Source organism: Marmota flaviventris, chromosome 1, assembly GCF_047511675.1.
Source record: "Marmota flaviventris isolate mMarFla1 chromosome 1, mMarFla1.hap1, whole genome shotgun sequence".
NCBI classification, from domain to species: Eukaryota; Metazoa; Chordata; class Mammalia; order Rodentia; family Sciuridae; genus Marmota; species Marmota flaviventris.
The window spans coordinates 30,259,215-30,277,496 of NC_092498.1; the positions used below are offsets into that span (position 1 = coordinate 30,259,215).

Below are 18,282 nucleotides of genomic sequence, written 5' to 3' on the forward strand. Positions count from 1 at the left end.
TTCGTCATCTAAATCTGCCAGCAACTTGGTCTATGACTTTCCATTTCCAGAGCTGAGAGAAATAAATGGGAGTTGTTTTAAGTACTCTAGACTATGGTATTTTGCATAGTAGTCCAAGCTAAGACAGATGGAAACAACTCAAGGGTCCATCAACAGATGACTGGACAATTAAAAAGTGGTACAAACAATGGAATATTTTTCAGAAATGAAATTCTGACATTTGCTACAAGAAGGAACTCCAAAAACATGCTAAGTGAAATAAGCCAATACAGAAGGACAATATTACATAATTCCACTTCTCTGAAGTACCTAGAATTGGTAAATTCATAGAGACAGAAAGCAGAAGAAAAGTCACCCATGGTGGGAGGAAAAGGAGGATATTATGGGTATAAAATTTCTGTTTGGAATGATGAAAAATTTCTGGAAATGGATAGTGGTGGTTGCACTGATGGTACTGAATTGTGCACTTAAACATGTTGACCATGGTAAATTTTATGTTATTTTAACATAATTTTTAAATGTGTATAGCTAGTAGGTAGAGACTACAGGATTTAAAAACCAGTTGGAAACAGAGAATGAGGAAGAAGGATGAATAAAGGAAGACATGAATGTTACTTTGTGGGAGATGAAGAAACAGTGGCGGCCTTCCAGGTAGAGCTTCCCATGTGAGGCATTGTGTCTGTTTTGCAATGTGAGGTCTGAGGCAGCTCTTGGGCATCAGTATCTATAAGGTGTTTGGAAATCTGGTGTGAGTAGGCAGGAGATTCAATACAGATTTCTGTCTCCTGATTTCATGCTTTTATGGGACCAACTGAGTCGAATAGCTGGACAACCATGTAGTCTGGGGTCCCTGGCCTCAAGACCAGCCTCAGCTCTCACTCTGACACCATATTCAAACTTTAAATACAGGCTAGATCACCACAGTCAAGACTTGCTTTTGGGGGCTGGAGTTGTAGCTCGGTAGTAGGGCGCTTGCCTAGCATGTGTGAGGCACTGGGTTCGATTCTCAGCACAGCCTATAAATAAATGAATTAAATAAAGATCCATCAACACCTAAAGAATTTTTTTTTTTAATTGCTTTTGCAACTCTGTGCCTTTTGGTACAGATAACCCAAGGCTGGCAATAGTGCTCACCTGTCCTTGTGTCCTGGATGATCAGTCTAGGACAAGGTTTTAGGAATACAGAAATGTGTCCGAACTGCTCTAACTGCTGTAAACTTCAGCTTGCAGGGGGCTCAGTAAAGTGGGGGCAGGCTGTGCAAAGTCAACCTGGAGAAAGGCCACCGCAAAGGCATCCTTCTTTATAGCAGCTGGAGACTCCTACCAGCATCTTTAGGTGCAGGGCTTAGGTAAGGGAGCAAGCCAGGCATGTTAATAACCTGAGCATCGGAATGATGCAATAGATGTTTCCAAAGCATTCATGTTGGGCTTTATAGGCTGAACATTTCTAGGTAAATATGATTTGATTCTGTGAATAAAGCCAAGGTTGTTCACGTGCAAATTTTATCGTACATGTTACTGTGGCTCATAATCTGCACAAAATCATTTTTCAAAGATACACACTGTTTGTAGACAGATTTAGTTGAGAAATAAGTATGAGTGTGAGAGGTCACATCCTAAGTTATTGTGGTGAGAAAAGCAGACAAGAATTGCAAAGTAGCATACAGACAACTGGATATGGTAAATTTTTTAATTTTAAAAAATCAGCAAATCAGAATTGAAAAAGAATAAAATAATGGTCAGGCAATGGGTAATGGGTCCCAATTAACGTCTATTCAAAGGCAGAGTCCAGGAGGCTAACCCTTAGAAATATTAATGGGCACCATCAAGGCCTATTTCAAATGTAAAAGACCATGAGGCTTACCTGTGGGAACACTCCAGCCAACTCCTTTGTCCCAGAGACAAAGATGGAAGATGGAAGGTGGGAATAAACCCAAATGGGAGTTACAGGAAGGATTAAAACTCAGGCTATGGAGGAGGGAGGGGAAGGGACAGGATATGGGTTTAGGAAAGATGGTGGAATGAGACATAATTACCCTAAGTACATGTATGAAGATGTGACTTTGTGTACAACCAGAGACATGAAAAATTGTGCTCTATATATGTACTATGAATTGAAATGCATTCTGGTATCATATATAACAAATTAGAATAAATAAAAAGAAAAAACCCTCAGGCTAAAGGACACAACCAATAGCCTTGATACTTTTTCAATGTCTGATTAACATAGATTTTGATCAATTCTCACATCCCCAAACCACATAAGCCCCTAAACTAGCACATCAAAATTGGTTTTCCTGTTGTCAGGCCATCACCCCCCCCCACACACACACACATTTTAGTTCTATCTCTTCTCACTTAAATAAATCCTACTCCATTTATTCCTCCTTTCCAGTATTATCTGGGGATTTTATTCTTCCGATTTGTGAGACAAGACCCAGAAGGAAATTGGTAAAGGGGAATCTAGCCTCATCTCAAAACTCCAGTCTCAAAATAATTAAGGGAAGTATTGAAGGATGCTGCTGTGCATACCATAACTTCTTGTGCCGACAGGAGCAGAATTTTTGAACAACCTATATTAGAATTATATTAGAAGAAAGAAATGTCAGCTATAAAAATATTTGCTGGGGGCTGGGGCTGTATCTCAGTCTTGCCTGGCATGTGTGAGGCACTGGGTTCAATCCTCAACACCACATAAAAATAAATGAAATAAAGGCATGCTGTCCACCTACAACTACAAAATAAATTTTTAAAAATGTATGGTGGTTCATAGATCGTAGCTTATAACCAGACTGTCATTAACTTGGAAAGAGAATGACTGGCTGGAGGAAAGATATGGTCAAGAGTTCTTGGAATGAGGCCAGAGAATATTTTTGTCCTAGGGGAATGCTCAGCTAAAAGCCTTTAGTGACTTTAATCATCGGGGTCAAGATGACCTCTTTATGAATGTCAATCAGCCTTCTTTTCCTGCCACCCCAGTGCTTGTTGAATAGATCCATGTACAAAGTGGCTAAGATGGCAGGGATGAGGCCCTGCATGGCCTCAAGTGGACCACCTCTCAGTCCTGACAGCAGCAGTGACCACCCTGTATGTCCACAACCTAGGGGGACCAGCCCACACCTCTTGCTGGTTGATTATAACTGACTCTATCCTATCACAATGGCAGGGATACATCCTGGAATTGGATTAAGTTTGTCTAAAATTTGTCCTCTGAACTTTTGCCAACACCACATTTCATTGACTTACTAATGCTTTTACATTTTTGATATGTCGCCATACGAAAATGGCTTCTGATCACGTCACTTACTCTGTAGTGAAGAGTAAGTCAGAAGGCGACTTATGGAATTCACTGGATTGAACATAAACATTTACTGTCCTGAAACAGCTGACCTTTTGTGAGGACAACTCGTTTATGAGGCTGGAGTACTGTCCTACAAGATGCAGTGTATTTAGCATATGCTGTGAACCAGTGACCACGGTCCTAATACAAGGATCTGAGAACCAAAGGGCAGGGGAGAATGGCCTTAGCTTCATACCCAGTGACCCACAAAATCATTGCTTCTGTTCTCTGTGACTGTAGGCTTTGCTGGTTTAGAGGTAACCAAGAACAACACTTTTACAGGGAAGGGTTATGATACTGGTTCAGTGAACTGATTCTAATATAGGAATATACAAAGTTGCTTATACACAATTAGTGATGGGAAAAGTAAGGATAGAACCTTGTGAACTATGACAAAATTTAATGGAAAATTCTGTAGCCTTAAGACAGGAAGGCCTACCAATCGCTCAGATGGGAAAGGTTTTGGGTCATCCACCTGGGAAAGGTCTCTAATCCACTGATGCACTAGCTAAACTCAGAGGAACACAGGATGAACAATGAAGCAGAGAACTAAAAAAATATCAGCCATGGCCTCATGATTAGCTACAGAAAGAGCAACGGTTACTGCCTGTACATCCTTCATTGATGCCTCACATATTTTTTGTATGTTTTAATTAATTTTCTTCTTTTTTCCTTTTCCCTTACCCAATTACCACAGTTTAATGTCAGAACATAGTTTGTACTGATGGTGATTGACTTAACAATATCAAGATAAAATTATACTGCAACTGAGAGAGGAAGAGATATCATTCAAAGACCCAAGACTTGGAGCTGGATGTGGTTTGTCAGGGAGATATGAAATTATTTCTGGTTGAAGGGCTAATTAAATTTATTTGAACTGTGTATACATTCCATACTTCCTGAAATAAGAAAGGCAGATAATAGAATATTTTTTCTCCAGAATATTAAAAAAGTTCCTCAGCACAAAACATGTCAAATGCTAGAAAGATGCTGAATATGCAACTGTGGGTTCCAAGAAATTTATTTAATTACATCTCTATTATCTTCAAACAAGAAATAAATTACTAACACCACCTATCCACTATTATTTTATTAAATATTTTTAATAGGAAATACAATACAGATCTTGTAAATGTCTCCATTTATTCGCAGTGTTAATCTCAAGTAATCCTGATTATTACATAATCACAGCATTTACTGATCTGTGGTTTTATAGATAAACCAAATTTGTGAAATTAAAAAGAAATTTACAGACACCATTTTTTACTGTCACAATATAGGGACAAGTCATACACACACACACACACACACACTCACAGGCACCCAGGCACACACATCAGGAGAATAATTTATGCTAAAGTTACTTTCTGTCCTGGTCGAAACATTGTTCCACTTTGACTTTTTCTCTTCTTTGGATTTTGAAAGTTTTCATACCTTAAAAAAGTAAGAGATAATATTTAGTAAATGTAAACAATGTAACTACAAAAAAGATAATGAATTGTTTGTAAACAGAATTGCCTATATGCAAGTGAATTCTTTTTGAGATGAGGTCTGCTCCATTGCCAAGGCTGACCTCATACATGTAAGCTCAGGTGATCTCCCTGCCTCAGCCTCCCAAGTAGCGGGGACTACAGGAACATGCCACTGCAGCCAGCCTAGAACTGTATTTTGTGAAAGAGAAATAATGAACTAGAAAAAATTAAAATGCTTACAAATGAAATTCCAAAGCTGCACTCTTAACAGAAAAAAAGAACAAAGGGAATGAAGATCCAAGTTGGAAAAGGTAAAATACAAATGGTGCAAGGTACAGTGGCGCACACCTGTAATTCCAGCTATTCAGAGAGCTGAGGGAGAAAGATTCCAAGTTTGAGGTGAGTGTAGGCAACTGAGTGAAATTCTGTCTCAAAAAAGCAAATAGCTATGAATAATATAAAAAATTATAACTGTTATAGGTTTAGTCAAAGAAATATAAATTATTAAGCAAAATATATTTTTTTCTCCAATGAAACTGGATAAGGTTAGAAAAAACACTGCAACAACCTGGGTTAGTGAGCTGGCACTTACATTCTGCTGCTGAAATACACATTGTAACAGTAATTCTTGGAAGGCAATTTGGCAATATATTTTGAAAATGTTAAAAAATGTGAGTACCTTGTAATGCAACAATTCTACTTCTATCCCAGTGAAATACTTAAAGGTATGTGCAAACATTTAGTCATCTTAAAGAATGTTCATTAATTACCACACTGCTAATAACAGTACAATCTGGAAGTAATTTAAACGTCCATAAATAGGATATCATGACATTGCTATACTATAGAATGACATTTAAAAACAACATAGTAGGGGCTAGGGTTGTGGCTCAGTGGTAGAGCGCTCGCCTTGCACGTGCGAGACCCTGGGTTTGATCCTCAGCACCACATAAAAATAAATAATATTAAATAAATACATAAATAAAAATAAATAAAAACAACAAAGTAGTAACCTCCTTAAAATTATGGATGGCTTAAAAGGGGGGCAGCTATAGAACTATGTGTGAAGTGTTCTCATTGTGTTAAGAAAAAATATATAAGCATACAAGATAAGTAATTAAGGAAAACTACTGTTTCCTTATTTTTCCCATCTTTGATTTTATATTTTTCTACAATAAGTATGTAACTGATGTATGTGTACACATATACTTCGCCAAAGCACTGCAAAATTAAGAGTTGAAACATTCTTTTTTTAATATTTTTTAGTTGTTAATGGACCTTTATTTTTTAATATTTATTTTATAGTTATAGGTAGACACAATATCTTTATTTTATTTTTATGTGGTGCTAAGGACAGAACCCAGTGCTTCAAATATGCTAGGTGAGTGCTCTACCTCTGAGCCACAAACCCAGCCCCTTTATTTTATTTATTTATACGTGGTGTTGAGAATTGAACCCAGTGCCTCACATATGCTACACAAGTGTTCTGCCACTGAGCCACAACCCCAGCCCCCAAATATTTATTCTTTTTTGGGGTTGGTGGTGCTGGTGATGGAACCTAGGGCCTTGTGCATGCAAGGCAAGCACTCTACCAATTGAGTATATCTCCAGTCCCCGAAATATTTCTTCTTGAGAAACCAGAAATAAATATGTGAATCATTGATATAGAATGGTTCCCAGTTGCCGGTTGCAGTGGTGCCATGGCTGTAATCCCAGTGGCTCAGGAGACTGAAGCAGGAGGATCTTGAGTTCAAAGCCAGCATCAGCAAAAGCGAGGTGCCAAGCCTCTAAATAAAACTCAGCGAGACCCTGCCTTTAAATAAAAATATAAAAAGGACTGAGGATGTGACTCAGTAATTGAGTGTCCCCGAGTTCAATCCCCACTATCAAAAAAAAAAAAAGAATGGTTACCAGTCTCAGCCTCAAAGGTGGACAAAGAATCAATCACAAGGAGGCTATAAATCCCATGTACTAAATATGATCAACAAATGAAAAAATGTGAATGTACTGTTTTTTGTTTTTTTGTACTAGAGATTGAACCCGGGGCCGTTTAACCACTGAGCCACATCCCTACCCCTTTTTATTTTGAGACAGGGTCTTGCTAAGTTGCTTAGGGACTCAGTAAGTTTCAAACTTGCAATCCTCTTGCCTTATCCTCCTGAGTTGGTGGGATTACAATTGAGTGCCACTGTACCCAGCAAATGTTTCTGATATTAAAAAATAAAATTATTTTGAAAGTGAGGTGTATTTTTTCACAAATCTTACCATATAATTAGAATCATTTACAGCTTTTAATTTTTCTCCTTATTTCTTCAAACTTTCTAAAACTGAATCAGTTCATTGTAAGTACCCACCCACTTCTTCTTCAGTGCTGGGCATCAAACTCAGGGATTCAGGAATGCTAGGTGAGCACTTTACCACATCCCCAGCCCTATTTTGTATTTTTTTTTTAATTTACAGACAGGGTCTCACTGAGTTCCTAAGCACCTTTTGAACTTTCAATCCTCCTGACTCATCCTCCCAAGTCACTGGGATTACAGGTGTGTACCACTGCACCTGGCTCCAGCCTTTTTTATTTTTAAGATAGGGTTTTGCTAAGTTGCCCAGGCTGGCTTCAAACCTGCAATCTCCTCCTTTTTCAGTCTTCTGAACAGCTGGGATTAAAAGTTGAATTGGCCTTTAAATATTCAAAAATATTATTTTTGGTTTTAAACAAGAACTTTAAGTGAATAATGATGTCACCTATGATAATATCTATACTTAAATAAGAATCTGTTACTTACAGCTCAGCAAAATTCTTCCAATCATCCTCACTAATGGATGGTCTTGTGTTACCAAGAGCAGTCATTAAATGTGACTGACTGATAGCTAATAAACAGGTTTTGATTGGTCCTGGCTGGTTAAGAGATTCATCCTCCTTCAATAAAGAACAAATTAACAAAAAATTAACTTAGGGATATGATGAAAAAAGTTAACAATCCCATCATTCTTCTTGTCAGATTTTTCAGGTGATCACACATTCTCTTTCCTATAACTAAAAATTATTTGAAAGCAAGGAAGAACATAACCATTTGACTGAGTCAATGCATTTCAGTACCTTGTTTATAAATATAGCTCACTTATAAGTCAAAGAAATGTGTATCAAAAAAGGAAAACAAATTCTTAAAAAGTTTTTAACAATTTTAATGAGGGGGGAAAAAAAAGCCATACTCCACTTTGGCTCCGGTATCTGCCTTTGATGATACTGATATCTGCCCTCAACTGATCTCTTTGTTCTTGTGTGAGTTCTGGGTAACCTTCCTGTGAAGCTGTTCTAATCACTGGTGGTTGTGGAAACAATTGATCTTTCCCAAGAAGTCCAGGCAAATCCTGAGTCATGGAGCTTGGTGCAGAGAGACACTGTGAGCTCTGTATGTTAGGAAGAGTAATGAAAGAAGAGAGAGAGAAAAAAAACAAAATAAAACTATGTGTTTATCAAACAAAAAATTAAACATTTTAAGCAATAAACCATAATAGCAATGACATTTACCTTGTTTTCACTTTGGTTACTAGGGATTTAAGGCCAAGGGCACTCTACCACTGACTTATATCCCCAGTCCTTTTCATTTTTCAATTTGAGACAAAGTGTTACTTTGTTAAGAGTCTCCTCAAGTTGCTAAGGCTAGCTTCAAACTTGTAGTCCTCCTGCCTCAGTCTCCTGAGTCGCTGGGATTACAATGCATGTGTTTCTGTGCCCTGGCTAAGTATACCTTTTAATTCACTGAAATTAAGCAAATATAAAAGATATTGGTATTCTAAATATCTATATTATAGAACCACCACAGGCTGAAAACTACCATAACATAGGGGTTTGGTTTTTTAAATGCTTTGCTATTTAAATGCACCATTAATGACCAAGGACAGATTTCAATATGCCTTTCTCTTCCTTTTTGGCAAAGAGAGTTATACAAAGGTTCTGGGGCATTTCGAGGTAGAAGTTAAGAACCAGAGAACAGAATTAAAGACTATAATTAAAACAATACCTTACTAATTGTGGGAATAAAAACTTTCATATTTTTAGAAATCTGAATTAATAAAATGTACAAAAAATGTAACTAAATATATGTAAAAATGTTGTAAAGCAAAAAGGTTACCACTATTAATTTTGGGGGGGATATCCATTGAGTGCTATTTTGATTAAGTAGAAAAACAATGATATTGCTTACATTTAATTTAAATACTTTGTTTGTTGATAGATTACATTATTTCATTGTTTATATTTTCCATGAAAAAAATTACAAATAAATAACATTTTGTTGTCAAGAATTTTTGACATTATTATATTGAATTTTTCATTATCCTCAACTATTCTATAATAATAAAATTTAGGTTTACTATAAAATGATTTAGCTAAGTAGAAAGGTTTTAAAACCAGAAGGGAAGAGAGGTATGTAACCTACTATTTTGATGGAGTAAAAGGAAAAGAACACCTGGACTTATTAAAAGGCCAGGGCCCACTGATTTATCAACATAGACTGGCTGTCCCATTTTAGTTCCCCTCCTGGCTGGTTTGGGAAGTCCTTCAGCCATCAAATAGATATAGATTTAGGAAAACTAGAAAGGTCAATCTCCAAACTAAAGATTTCACTAGAGTCTCTGACAGAAATAGTCTTACAAAACAGATGAGGTCTAGATGGTTTCTTTCTGAAATAAGGAGGACTTTGTATGGCTCCAGGAGAAACTTGTTTCTATGCAAACCATTCTGGGATAATAAAGAACAATTTTGCGCTTGTGAGAAACAGGTTAAAGGAAAGAGATGAAGCACTAGAAACTTCAGGCAATTGGTTCCAAAACCTGTTCTCATGGTCCCCTTGTCCTCCATCATTTCAGCCATAGTTGGGCCCCTAGTCCTTCTCCTGATTGGTATTACTGTAGGACCCTGCCTCTTAAAAACCTTCCTAAACCATATACAAAAAATGTAGGTGAGGTCAGACTTATGGTCTTGCGAGCCCAGTATAGTCCCTTAGACACAGAAGGAAGGAAAACAAACAAACAAAAATGAGGCCTAATGATGTGCAAGATTGACATCAAACCTACTAAAACCAGTGGGGAATGTGATAGTAGGAGCAAATGTGACTCCATTTTGGTTTATGACTTCATCCTGTAAAACAACCATGCCAAAGAGTCATGACTGGGGCAAGATAGTCTTTTCCTTTTGCTATAGAAACCTTTAAGAACACAGAACTACCTAATGGGGCATTGTTTCTATAACTAGGGTAATGGGACTCTGTTTCTGTAACTGGGGTGACTGGGATAACTGTGACTGGTTAGGCTTCCCTCCGCTTGACTGCACTGTCCTGCTTCTGTAACCTGGCTTGCTTGCATTGGCTAGACCCCTTGAACATCCCTTTTGCGATTTTCAGGCTTATAAAGAGTGCCCTTGCAATTGTTTGGGGCTGATCAGGGGAACAGCCTTATGTTCTGGTCAGCCACCACCGGTGTGCTTTAATAAAGGCTTGATTCAATTATACGTGAATGGTCTGGAAGTCAGTTTATGAAACCCTGGGACAAAGCTTTAACTATAACAATTGAAAGAAATGAAAAGATAACTACAACTACCCACTTCTTTTGTTCCCCTTGCTTGCAGGCCTGTTTTAAAGTTCTTAAAAAGAAATTAAAATTACCAACTAGCTTAATTAAAAAAATAAGACTTTTTACTGAAGAACCATCAACCAGAAAGAATATGTGGGGCTGGTTAGGAGATAAATCACCATTCAACTTTACACCAATATACAATTTCACATTTCAGAACTACGTAAGAATGATCACGCAGTATACCAGATCAGAGGAGGTTCCATTGCCAAGTTCTGATTCATAAGAGCTTCCAAAATAGAGCCGGTACATATTGAATTTTGATTCATCTGGAAGGATCTCAGACATTTCTAGAGAAACAAGGGACTGATCTAAGCCACATTCTCCATCTCCAGCTGAGTCATCAGAGCCACTACTGTGGTTAAGAAAGACCATTGACGACAGACTTAAGTCACTATCTGAACTAGAACGACCATCCTAAAATACACAAAAGGAGAACCAGTTGTAAGATCTAAATAATTCACAACTCAGAAATAAATAACAACAGACAGCATTCCAACACAGCAATCCAAGAGACTTTAGGCATTTTCTAACCAGCTCAATTCTCTAAGGGTTGTAAAGCACACAGTAAAATTTTAAATATTAAAATAAGGAAAGACAAGATACAATGCATAAATAACTTGTCAACCTCCCCACAAAAAAGTCTGTAACAAAGCTAGGACTCAGACCTCTGGCCTTTATTTTTATGTCTCTGCCTTTCCACACATTTTTCTACTCCATGATGATGAAATAACCCTGCTACAGAGTGCTTTCCAAATACACACTTTTTTGTTGTTGTTAGAGAGGATAAAAAACAAAACAAAACTTCAAAAGTTTGTCAAAATAAACAGCAAAACTTGACTTGGGAACTTTAGGGCCTGAAAAAAACATCTCCAACAAAATGTGGAGGAAAGGAATATACAGAAAAACTTTCCTAGAAAATATATGATGAAGTCTTTGATGTAGCAAATTATCAACTGCAATAATTGAAATCAAAATCAGCCTTAGAGTAAAGGCTGTTTCTAGAATTGGGATATAGAAAGTACAAGAAAATAAAGAACATCTTGTGTCTGAAAGGACATGATCAACGAATGATGAGTACATATCATAAGGGCACAAATATTATCTAAAAGAGGCTCCTATTGGCTGGACTGGAACAATTATCTTTGAACTAAAAATAACAACTTAATTATTTCTTTTTTTTTAATTTATTTTTTAGTTGTAGTTGGACACACTACCTTTATTTTATTTTTATGTGGTGCTGAGGATCGAACCCAGGGCCTCACACGTGCTAGGTGAGCATTCTACCACTGAGCCACAAAGTCCAACTTTAATTATTTCTTAAAAAATTAAAGTAAAAAACAACTAAAAACCTGAATTATTTTTGTTTATATTAATTCATGACATCCCAATTTAAACAACATACTTATAAACATCTGCATATTTCTACCAATATTAAAGTAATGTTAAAGAAACAGATATCAAATTCTTCATAATTATAAATATCTGCAAAACCTTTATCCAAATATGGAACATCCAACTTAAAGGTAAAAAAATTTCTACATAGTTGTACTGAAGTTACTAAAAATGGTATTTTTCAAGATTGAAAATTTAACATTGAATTGCTGTTTCTCCCATAAAATGTCAGAATGATCTACTCAAATAACTTACCTGGAGTCCACTAGAGAGCAGCCTTCCATGTAAGGCCTCCAACTGGGCATTATAAAGTAAAGCTTTGAGATCAGCTCCAGTAAAGGAGTCGGTCAGTGATGCCACATGGTGAAGGTCCACATCATCTGCCAGAGGCAGAGAGTCACTGAGAACATTTAAAATTTCGAGACGTGACACCTGAAGGAAGAAAAACTAATTAACAAATAAAAAAGAAAATTAAATATTATCTTAAGTTGTATTTTATAACTTTTTAATGAATTAACTTTGCACATGTAACAAGCTTTACAATTAAGTTGAGCAAGGTACTACAAGTCTACTACCTATCTTCCTTGGAACTTCCCCCTAACAGAAGGGAAACAGGAAAATGAATAAAATCAACATTCTCAGATATTCAGTATGAATAATTTCTTACTGAGACTGTGGTTATTTTCTAAATTTGGGCAAATGTGCCAATAAAAGAAACTTATAATAATTTAAGTAACATGTGACATATATTCAGATATTTTATACCTCTGACTATACATTTGTCTACTTATTCTTTCATTCAGTCACTAATTTCTAAATCTGAAAACTATAGTTGACACAACACTAACTAGGAACACCTGAAAAATCACCTCTCTGTCATGAATTACATGCTTGCTTTCATGTTTGATTCTGTTATCAGTTTTTTTTAATAGGAAAATGGGATGTGTGATTGTTGAACACAGAGAATGTGGACAGGTAAGACTTCAGATTTCTTGCCTTTTTCCAGCTGGTTACCATTAAGAATTACAAAAAGTTTTCAGACTTAGATGGAAATGGCTGGGCCAGAGAGAGTCTTTGCATCTCACTCAGAATCTTTTTATGCTTTGGGCAAATAGTGACTAAAACCTTTGCCTAAGAGAGCTGGTCTTCTAAGGACAATTGCTATTACCTGGCAGAAGTAAAGTTCACAAGGAAAGAGTGAAGCATTTGTTGGGTTTTGGACTCTAAATATGAAATTGTCACCTGATCAGGAGGAGGACAGTATACACATTTATCTAGTCGACCAGGCCTAAGCAGGGCAGGGTCAATCAAGTCAGGGCGACTAGTAGCGGCCAACACATAAACACCTGAGGGAGAAAAAACAAGGTTTTTTTGTTTTTATTTTTTTTACTAACACCTGATAAAATTTTGTTACAACAGAGTACTTTTGTATTTACAATGGTTACCCTGTAAGCCTTCTACTCCATCCAACTGAGTCAGCAACTGGTTAACTACTCGGTCTGTAACTCCTGTATTGTCATGACCTCTTCGAGGAGCAATGGATTCAAATTCATCAAAGAAAAGAATGCAGGGCTTTGCAGCCTGTGCTCTACAAAAAAACACAAAAATAAAACAAAACAAAACAAAAAAACAATGAATATGTGAACAGGGCTTCAGAGTTCCCAAACTAATTAGGTAAATAGATGAATATATAAGTTTATACATGCATGCATATATTTATTTTAATTTCACAATAAACCCTTAAAGAAGGCAGTCATATGTAATTATCCTCATTTTCAGTAAACTGGGTAATAAGAGAGGTCAAGGTCTTTGTCTAAGACCATGCCTTCTAGACAAGAGACTAAAACTCCAAGTCTTAGTCTATAAATAAAATACTTCTTTGATTTTTCAATCTGCTTATTTTACTTCTTTTGTGAAGTTCAACTCATTTCTTTTGTCCATTCAAAAGTTGGCAAATTCATTATTTTCATATTATTTTGTAAGGGATCTCTGAAAAGTGTTTTTTACTTATTTTACTTTTCTTTTTCTAATTTGAACTTCAATTTTTTTTTTTTTTGGTCCTGGAGATTGAACCCAGGGCCTCTTACACTCTAAGCATGGCTCTACTACTGAGCTGCACCCCTAATCCCTGATTCTTAATTTTATTAACTAATTCAAAAGAAGAGAACGTTAATTCCATTCTCTAGCAACAGGTGGACTAGAATGTTTAGAGATTAGTCCCCAATATAAAAATGCATGTCTTGATGACTGAAAAAAACCAAAAGATAAATCATTAAATAAATGACAACATTTTCTGGGGTTAAAAACACCCTGGAGGGCTGGGGCTGTAGTTCAGTAGCAAAGCGTTTGCCTAGCATGTGTGAGGCACTGGGTTCGATCCTCGGTACCACACAAAAACAAACAAATAAAATAAAGGCCTGTTGTCCATACACAACTACCAAAAATAAAAACAAACAAACAAAACACCCTGGAATATCTGTTCCTAAAATGTTTGGCAAAATTCTCCTGGAACACTAACACTTAAAGATTTTTAAACTAGAGACTCATTTTTTTCTAGTTAAAGGACTATTGAGATTTTGTTTCTTCTTTGCTCAATTTTAGTCAACTGCATTTTCATCTATGTTACCTAAATTTTCAACTATATTAGCATAGAGTTTTTCATGACATTCCTTTATTCTCTTTTCCATTTCGGGTATATTTTAGTCACATCTCTCCTTTTAGCCTTAATACTGTTTACTCACAGTTCCTTTCCTTCCTCTCAATTAAACTTGCTTGAGATCCATTAATTTTTTAAAATAACTTGGCTTGGTGAACCTGTCAACTGAATTGTTTTCTAGTTCATGAAATTTTGTTCTGTCTTTATTATTCCCTTTTATCTGCTTTTTTTAAAACTTAAATTTGTTTATCTTTTTTCTCTATTTATACCTATAATTTTCCCAATTTCTTGAGACAGATACATAAGTGATTAACTTGCAACCGTTTTTTCTTTTCTAAATTCTTAATGCTACAAATTTACCTTGAAATTAGTTTTATAACATCTCACATTTTAAACTGGCATTATTTTCACCATGATTTGGATATTAAGTATCCACATTGTAATTTTTTCCTTAACCTATGATTTAGAATAGATAATTTTTAAAAAAATAAATGAGAGATTAATCTTTTATTACTTATTTTAACTCAACTATATTTTCAGAATAGTCTACATGATACTGTTCTTCTGAAACCTACTGCAATTGCTACGTGTATGGTTTCATATATGATCAATTTTTAAAAATGTTCAATTGGGCTTGAAAAGAAGGCATATTTTCTACTTATTGAGTGCATGTTCTAAATATACTGATCAATTTTTGACTATGTTGTTCAAATCTCTTCACTTTTACTGCTCTATTTGCTTCAATCCAATAATTATTGAGAACTGTGTTAAAATCTATTACTATGAAGGTGAATTTGTCAATTTCTCCTCAATCAATTTTTACTTCAAATATTTTGAAGCTCTATTTATTATTGGGTACAATTTTAGAATTAAAATGTCTTCTTGGTGAAGTGAATTTTTATCAAGAAGTAGTGACTATCTTTATCTCTAATAATGCTTTTTCCTGATAACGTTTTATTTCTTAAACTGGGTAGTGGATATGTAAATGTCCATTTTATTATTATTTTATAAACTACATATATATTCTATATATATCCTCTTTGATTTTTTAAAAAATTGTTCTAATTAGTTATACATGACACTAGAATGCATTTTGACACATCATACATAAATGGAGTATAAGTTCTCATTCTTCTGGTTGTACATGATATAGAACTATACAGGTTATGTTATATATATCCTTTTTTAAAAAAATCTTTTTTTTAGTTATAGATGAACACAATATCTTTATTTATTTACTTTTTTATGTGGTGCTGAGGATCAAACCCAGTGCCTCATGTGTGTGAGGCTAGTGCTCAATCGCTGAGCTACAACCCCAGTCCATATATATCCTCTTAATTGCATACTTTAAAATAAAATTTAAATACTTAATAAATTTTAAATACTTTAAAATGAAATTTTTAGAAGAATGGAACAGACTTATTAATTTGAAATCTTCATAACTGTATCTTACATGAATAATTATTTTTATCCTTAAATATTATGTTCTGTATTTATATGCATTTTATGCAGATTCAGTAATAGTTATTTTATTTTAATTAAATTGGTCATATGGAATCTTGATTTATAAAAGACAAATTAGAATTGGAAAAATAATTTGGCTGGACACAGTGACACATGCCTGTAATCTCAGTGGCTTGGGAGGCTAAGCCAGTAAGATCTCGAGTTCAAAGCCAGCCTCAGAAACTTAGTGAAACCCCGTCTCTAAATAAAATACAAAAAAAGAGAAGGGTATATGGCTCAGTGGTTAAACACCCCTGAGTTCAATCCCTGGTACCAAAAAATAATAATAATAATAATTTGGAACTTAAAAAATAAAGAGATAAATCAGGAATAATTATTTGTTTCATGTAAGAATTTTCTCTGAGACTTCTTTATTTATATATATATATATATATATATATATATATATATATATATATATATATATATATATATAAAACTACTTATGATTCCATGTTTAGGAATATTTCTTTTTTAAAAATATTTGTAGTTGTAGATGGACATAATAACTTTATTTTACTTATTATGTGGTGCTGAGATTTGAACCTAGTACCTCGTACTTGCCAGGCAAGTGCTCTATCATTGGGCCACAACCCTGGCTTGAAATATTTCTATTATAAAACCAAATAATCTATAACATTTAATATTGAAAATGTTTCATATTTTAATAGCATTTTTTTGTGAAACAGAATATTAGTCCTTTAGTTTTTTAATGATTTACATAAATCATATGTTTCAAACAGTATTTCTCAAAAAACAATGGATATAGCTCAGTGGTACAGTGCTTATCTATTGTATGTGAGCACTGGGTTTGATCATCAGTACTATAAAAAACAAACAACACCACAAAACCAAAGCAAAAAGTGAGACCAACAAGCATTGACTAATAAATAATAATGCAGTCAGTTATTTTAAAACATTCATAGGGAACTGACCTAATAAAAATATCCCGAACAGCTTGTTCACTTGCTCCAATATATTTGCTGAGTAACTCTGGTCCCTATTAGGTAAAATAAAATTAGAGGTGAGATAAAATTAAAAAACAAAACATAGTGTTGGTTTTAGACTAAATCTAAGTGAATCACAGAAAAATTTTAATATGATTAAATAGATATCTCAAACACATTTTAAAAATTGATGTTTGCTGGAATAATAATCACACCACAAGTTCTACACATGGGGTTTCCTCTGCTTCGAACATTCTCAGTCTCATGACCTATAGCTTTTTTTTTTTATACTGGGGATTGAACCCAGGGGTACTTAACCACTAAGCCACATCCCCAGTCCTTTTAATTTATTGAGACAAGGTCTCATTAAGTTGTTTAGGGCCTTGGTAATTTGCTGAGGCTGGCTTTCAAATGTGATCCTTTTGCCTCAACCTCTTGAGTCCCTGGGATTACAGGTGTGCACCACTATGCCTAGCAACCTACAGCTTTATATCATTTAAAGCTTGTCAAAGTGCCACCTCTCCTGAAAAATCCTGCCTGAAAATATCATCTGTGACCCAATCCAGTTACTTTATGTCTCCTTACCCTGTTTTTCTTCCTAAACAGTACTTACCTTCACCTGGCAGTAAGTTTTACATTTGATGGGTATATCTGCTTATTGTCTCTTTCCACTAGTAGAATGTAAGATCCAAAAAGAAAGTTCTGTTCATGGCTGAATTTCAGGTCCCAAAATAGTGGCTGCCATAGAAGTACTACATAATGATTTGTTTAGTGAAGTAACGAATGGTTTTTAAAAGTTCCATCTATCTCAAATCTTTTGGAGATTCCAAAAAATATGTAGACATAATTTACTTTAGTTAGCAATCAATTACTGAAACAAAATTATCTGTATAGTAGTTCAAGAATATACCACCTTTCCTAAAAGTCAACTGAAAAACTTTTAAAACAAATTTCACTATGTAAAGTAAAAATCAATAATGAGTATAATCTTTCCTTAAATTAGGATCTCTCAAAACAGAAAGATACTGATACAATCAGAAAACTACAGGATTAAAGGATGGAACAAGAAATAACTTAAGGCAAAATATTTGAAACAAGGCAACAATTTCTCCAGTGAAAAATCACTATCTCCAAAAGACCAAATACTGATCAGGGAAGTGGCCAAAATAAAGAATTTATAATACTCAGCCATCTATACATCTGTTACTATATAAACATTTAACTATACTTCTTTATACAATCAGAAAACTACAGGATTAAAGGATGGAACAAGAAATAACTTAAGGCAAAATATTTGAAACAAGGCAACATGCTTGTGTCTTAAAGACGTCTGTCTTT

General features: G+C 35.0%; 1 protein-coding gene across 3 annotated transcripts in view; it reads right to left on the reverse strand.

Annotated features, from left to right (window-relative positions):
• Positions 1–4,415: 4,415 nt before the first annotated feature.
• Pex1 (peroxisomal biogenesis factor 1) overlaps positions 4,416–18,282 on the reverse strand; it is a 47,841-nt gene continuing 33,974 nt past the window's right edge. The window contains exons 17-24 of one of the 3 annotated variants that reach the window (XM_027919892.2): positions 16,933–16,997; positions 13,284–13,426; positions 13,081–13,184; positions 12,094–12,270; positions 10,630–10,860; positions 8,023–8,220; positions 7,596–7,729; positions 4,416–4,774 (exon numbers count right to left, since the gene is read on the reverse strand). In XM_027919892.2, coding sequence (XP_027775693.1) covers positions 4,690–4,774; positions 7,596–7,729; positions 8,023–8,220; positions 10,630–10,860; positions 12,094–12,270; positions 13,081–13,184; positions 13,284–13,426; positions 16,933–16,997 — 1,137 coding nt within the window. In that variant the 3' untranslated portion in view covers positions 4,416–4,689. Of the gene's footprint in view, positions 4,775–7,595; positions 7,730–8,022; positions 8,221–10,629; positions 10,861–12,093; positions 12,271–13,006; positions 13,185–13,283; positions 13,427–16,932; positions 16,998–18,282 lie in introns of those variants that run through there. The other 2 variants (XM_071612273.1, XM_071612280.1) reach the window with 2 other exon arrangements.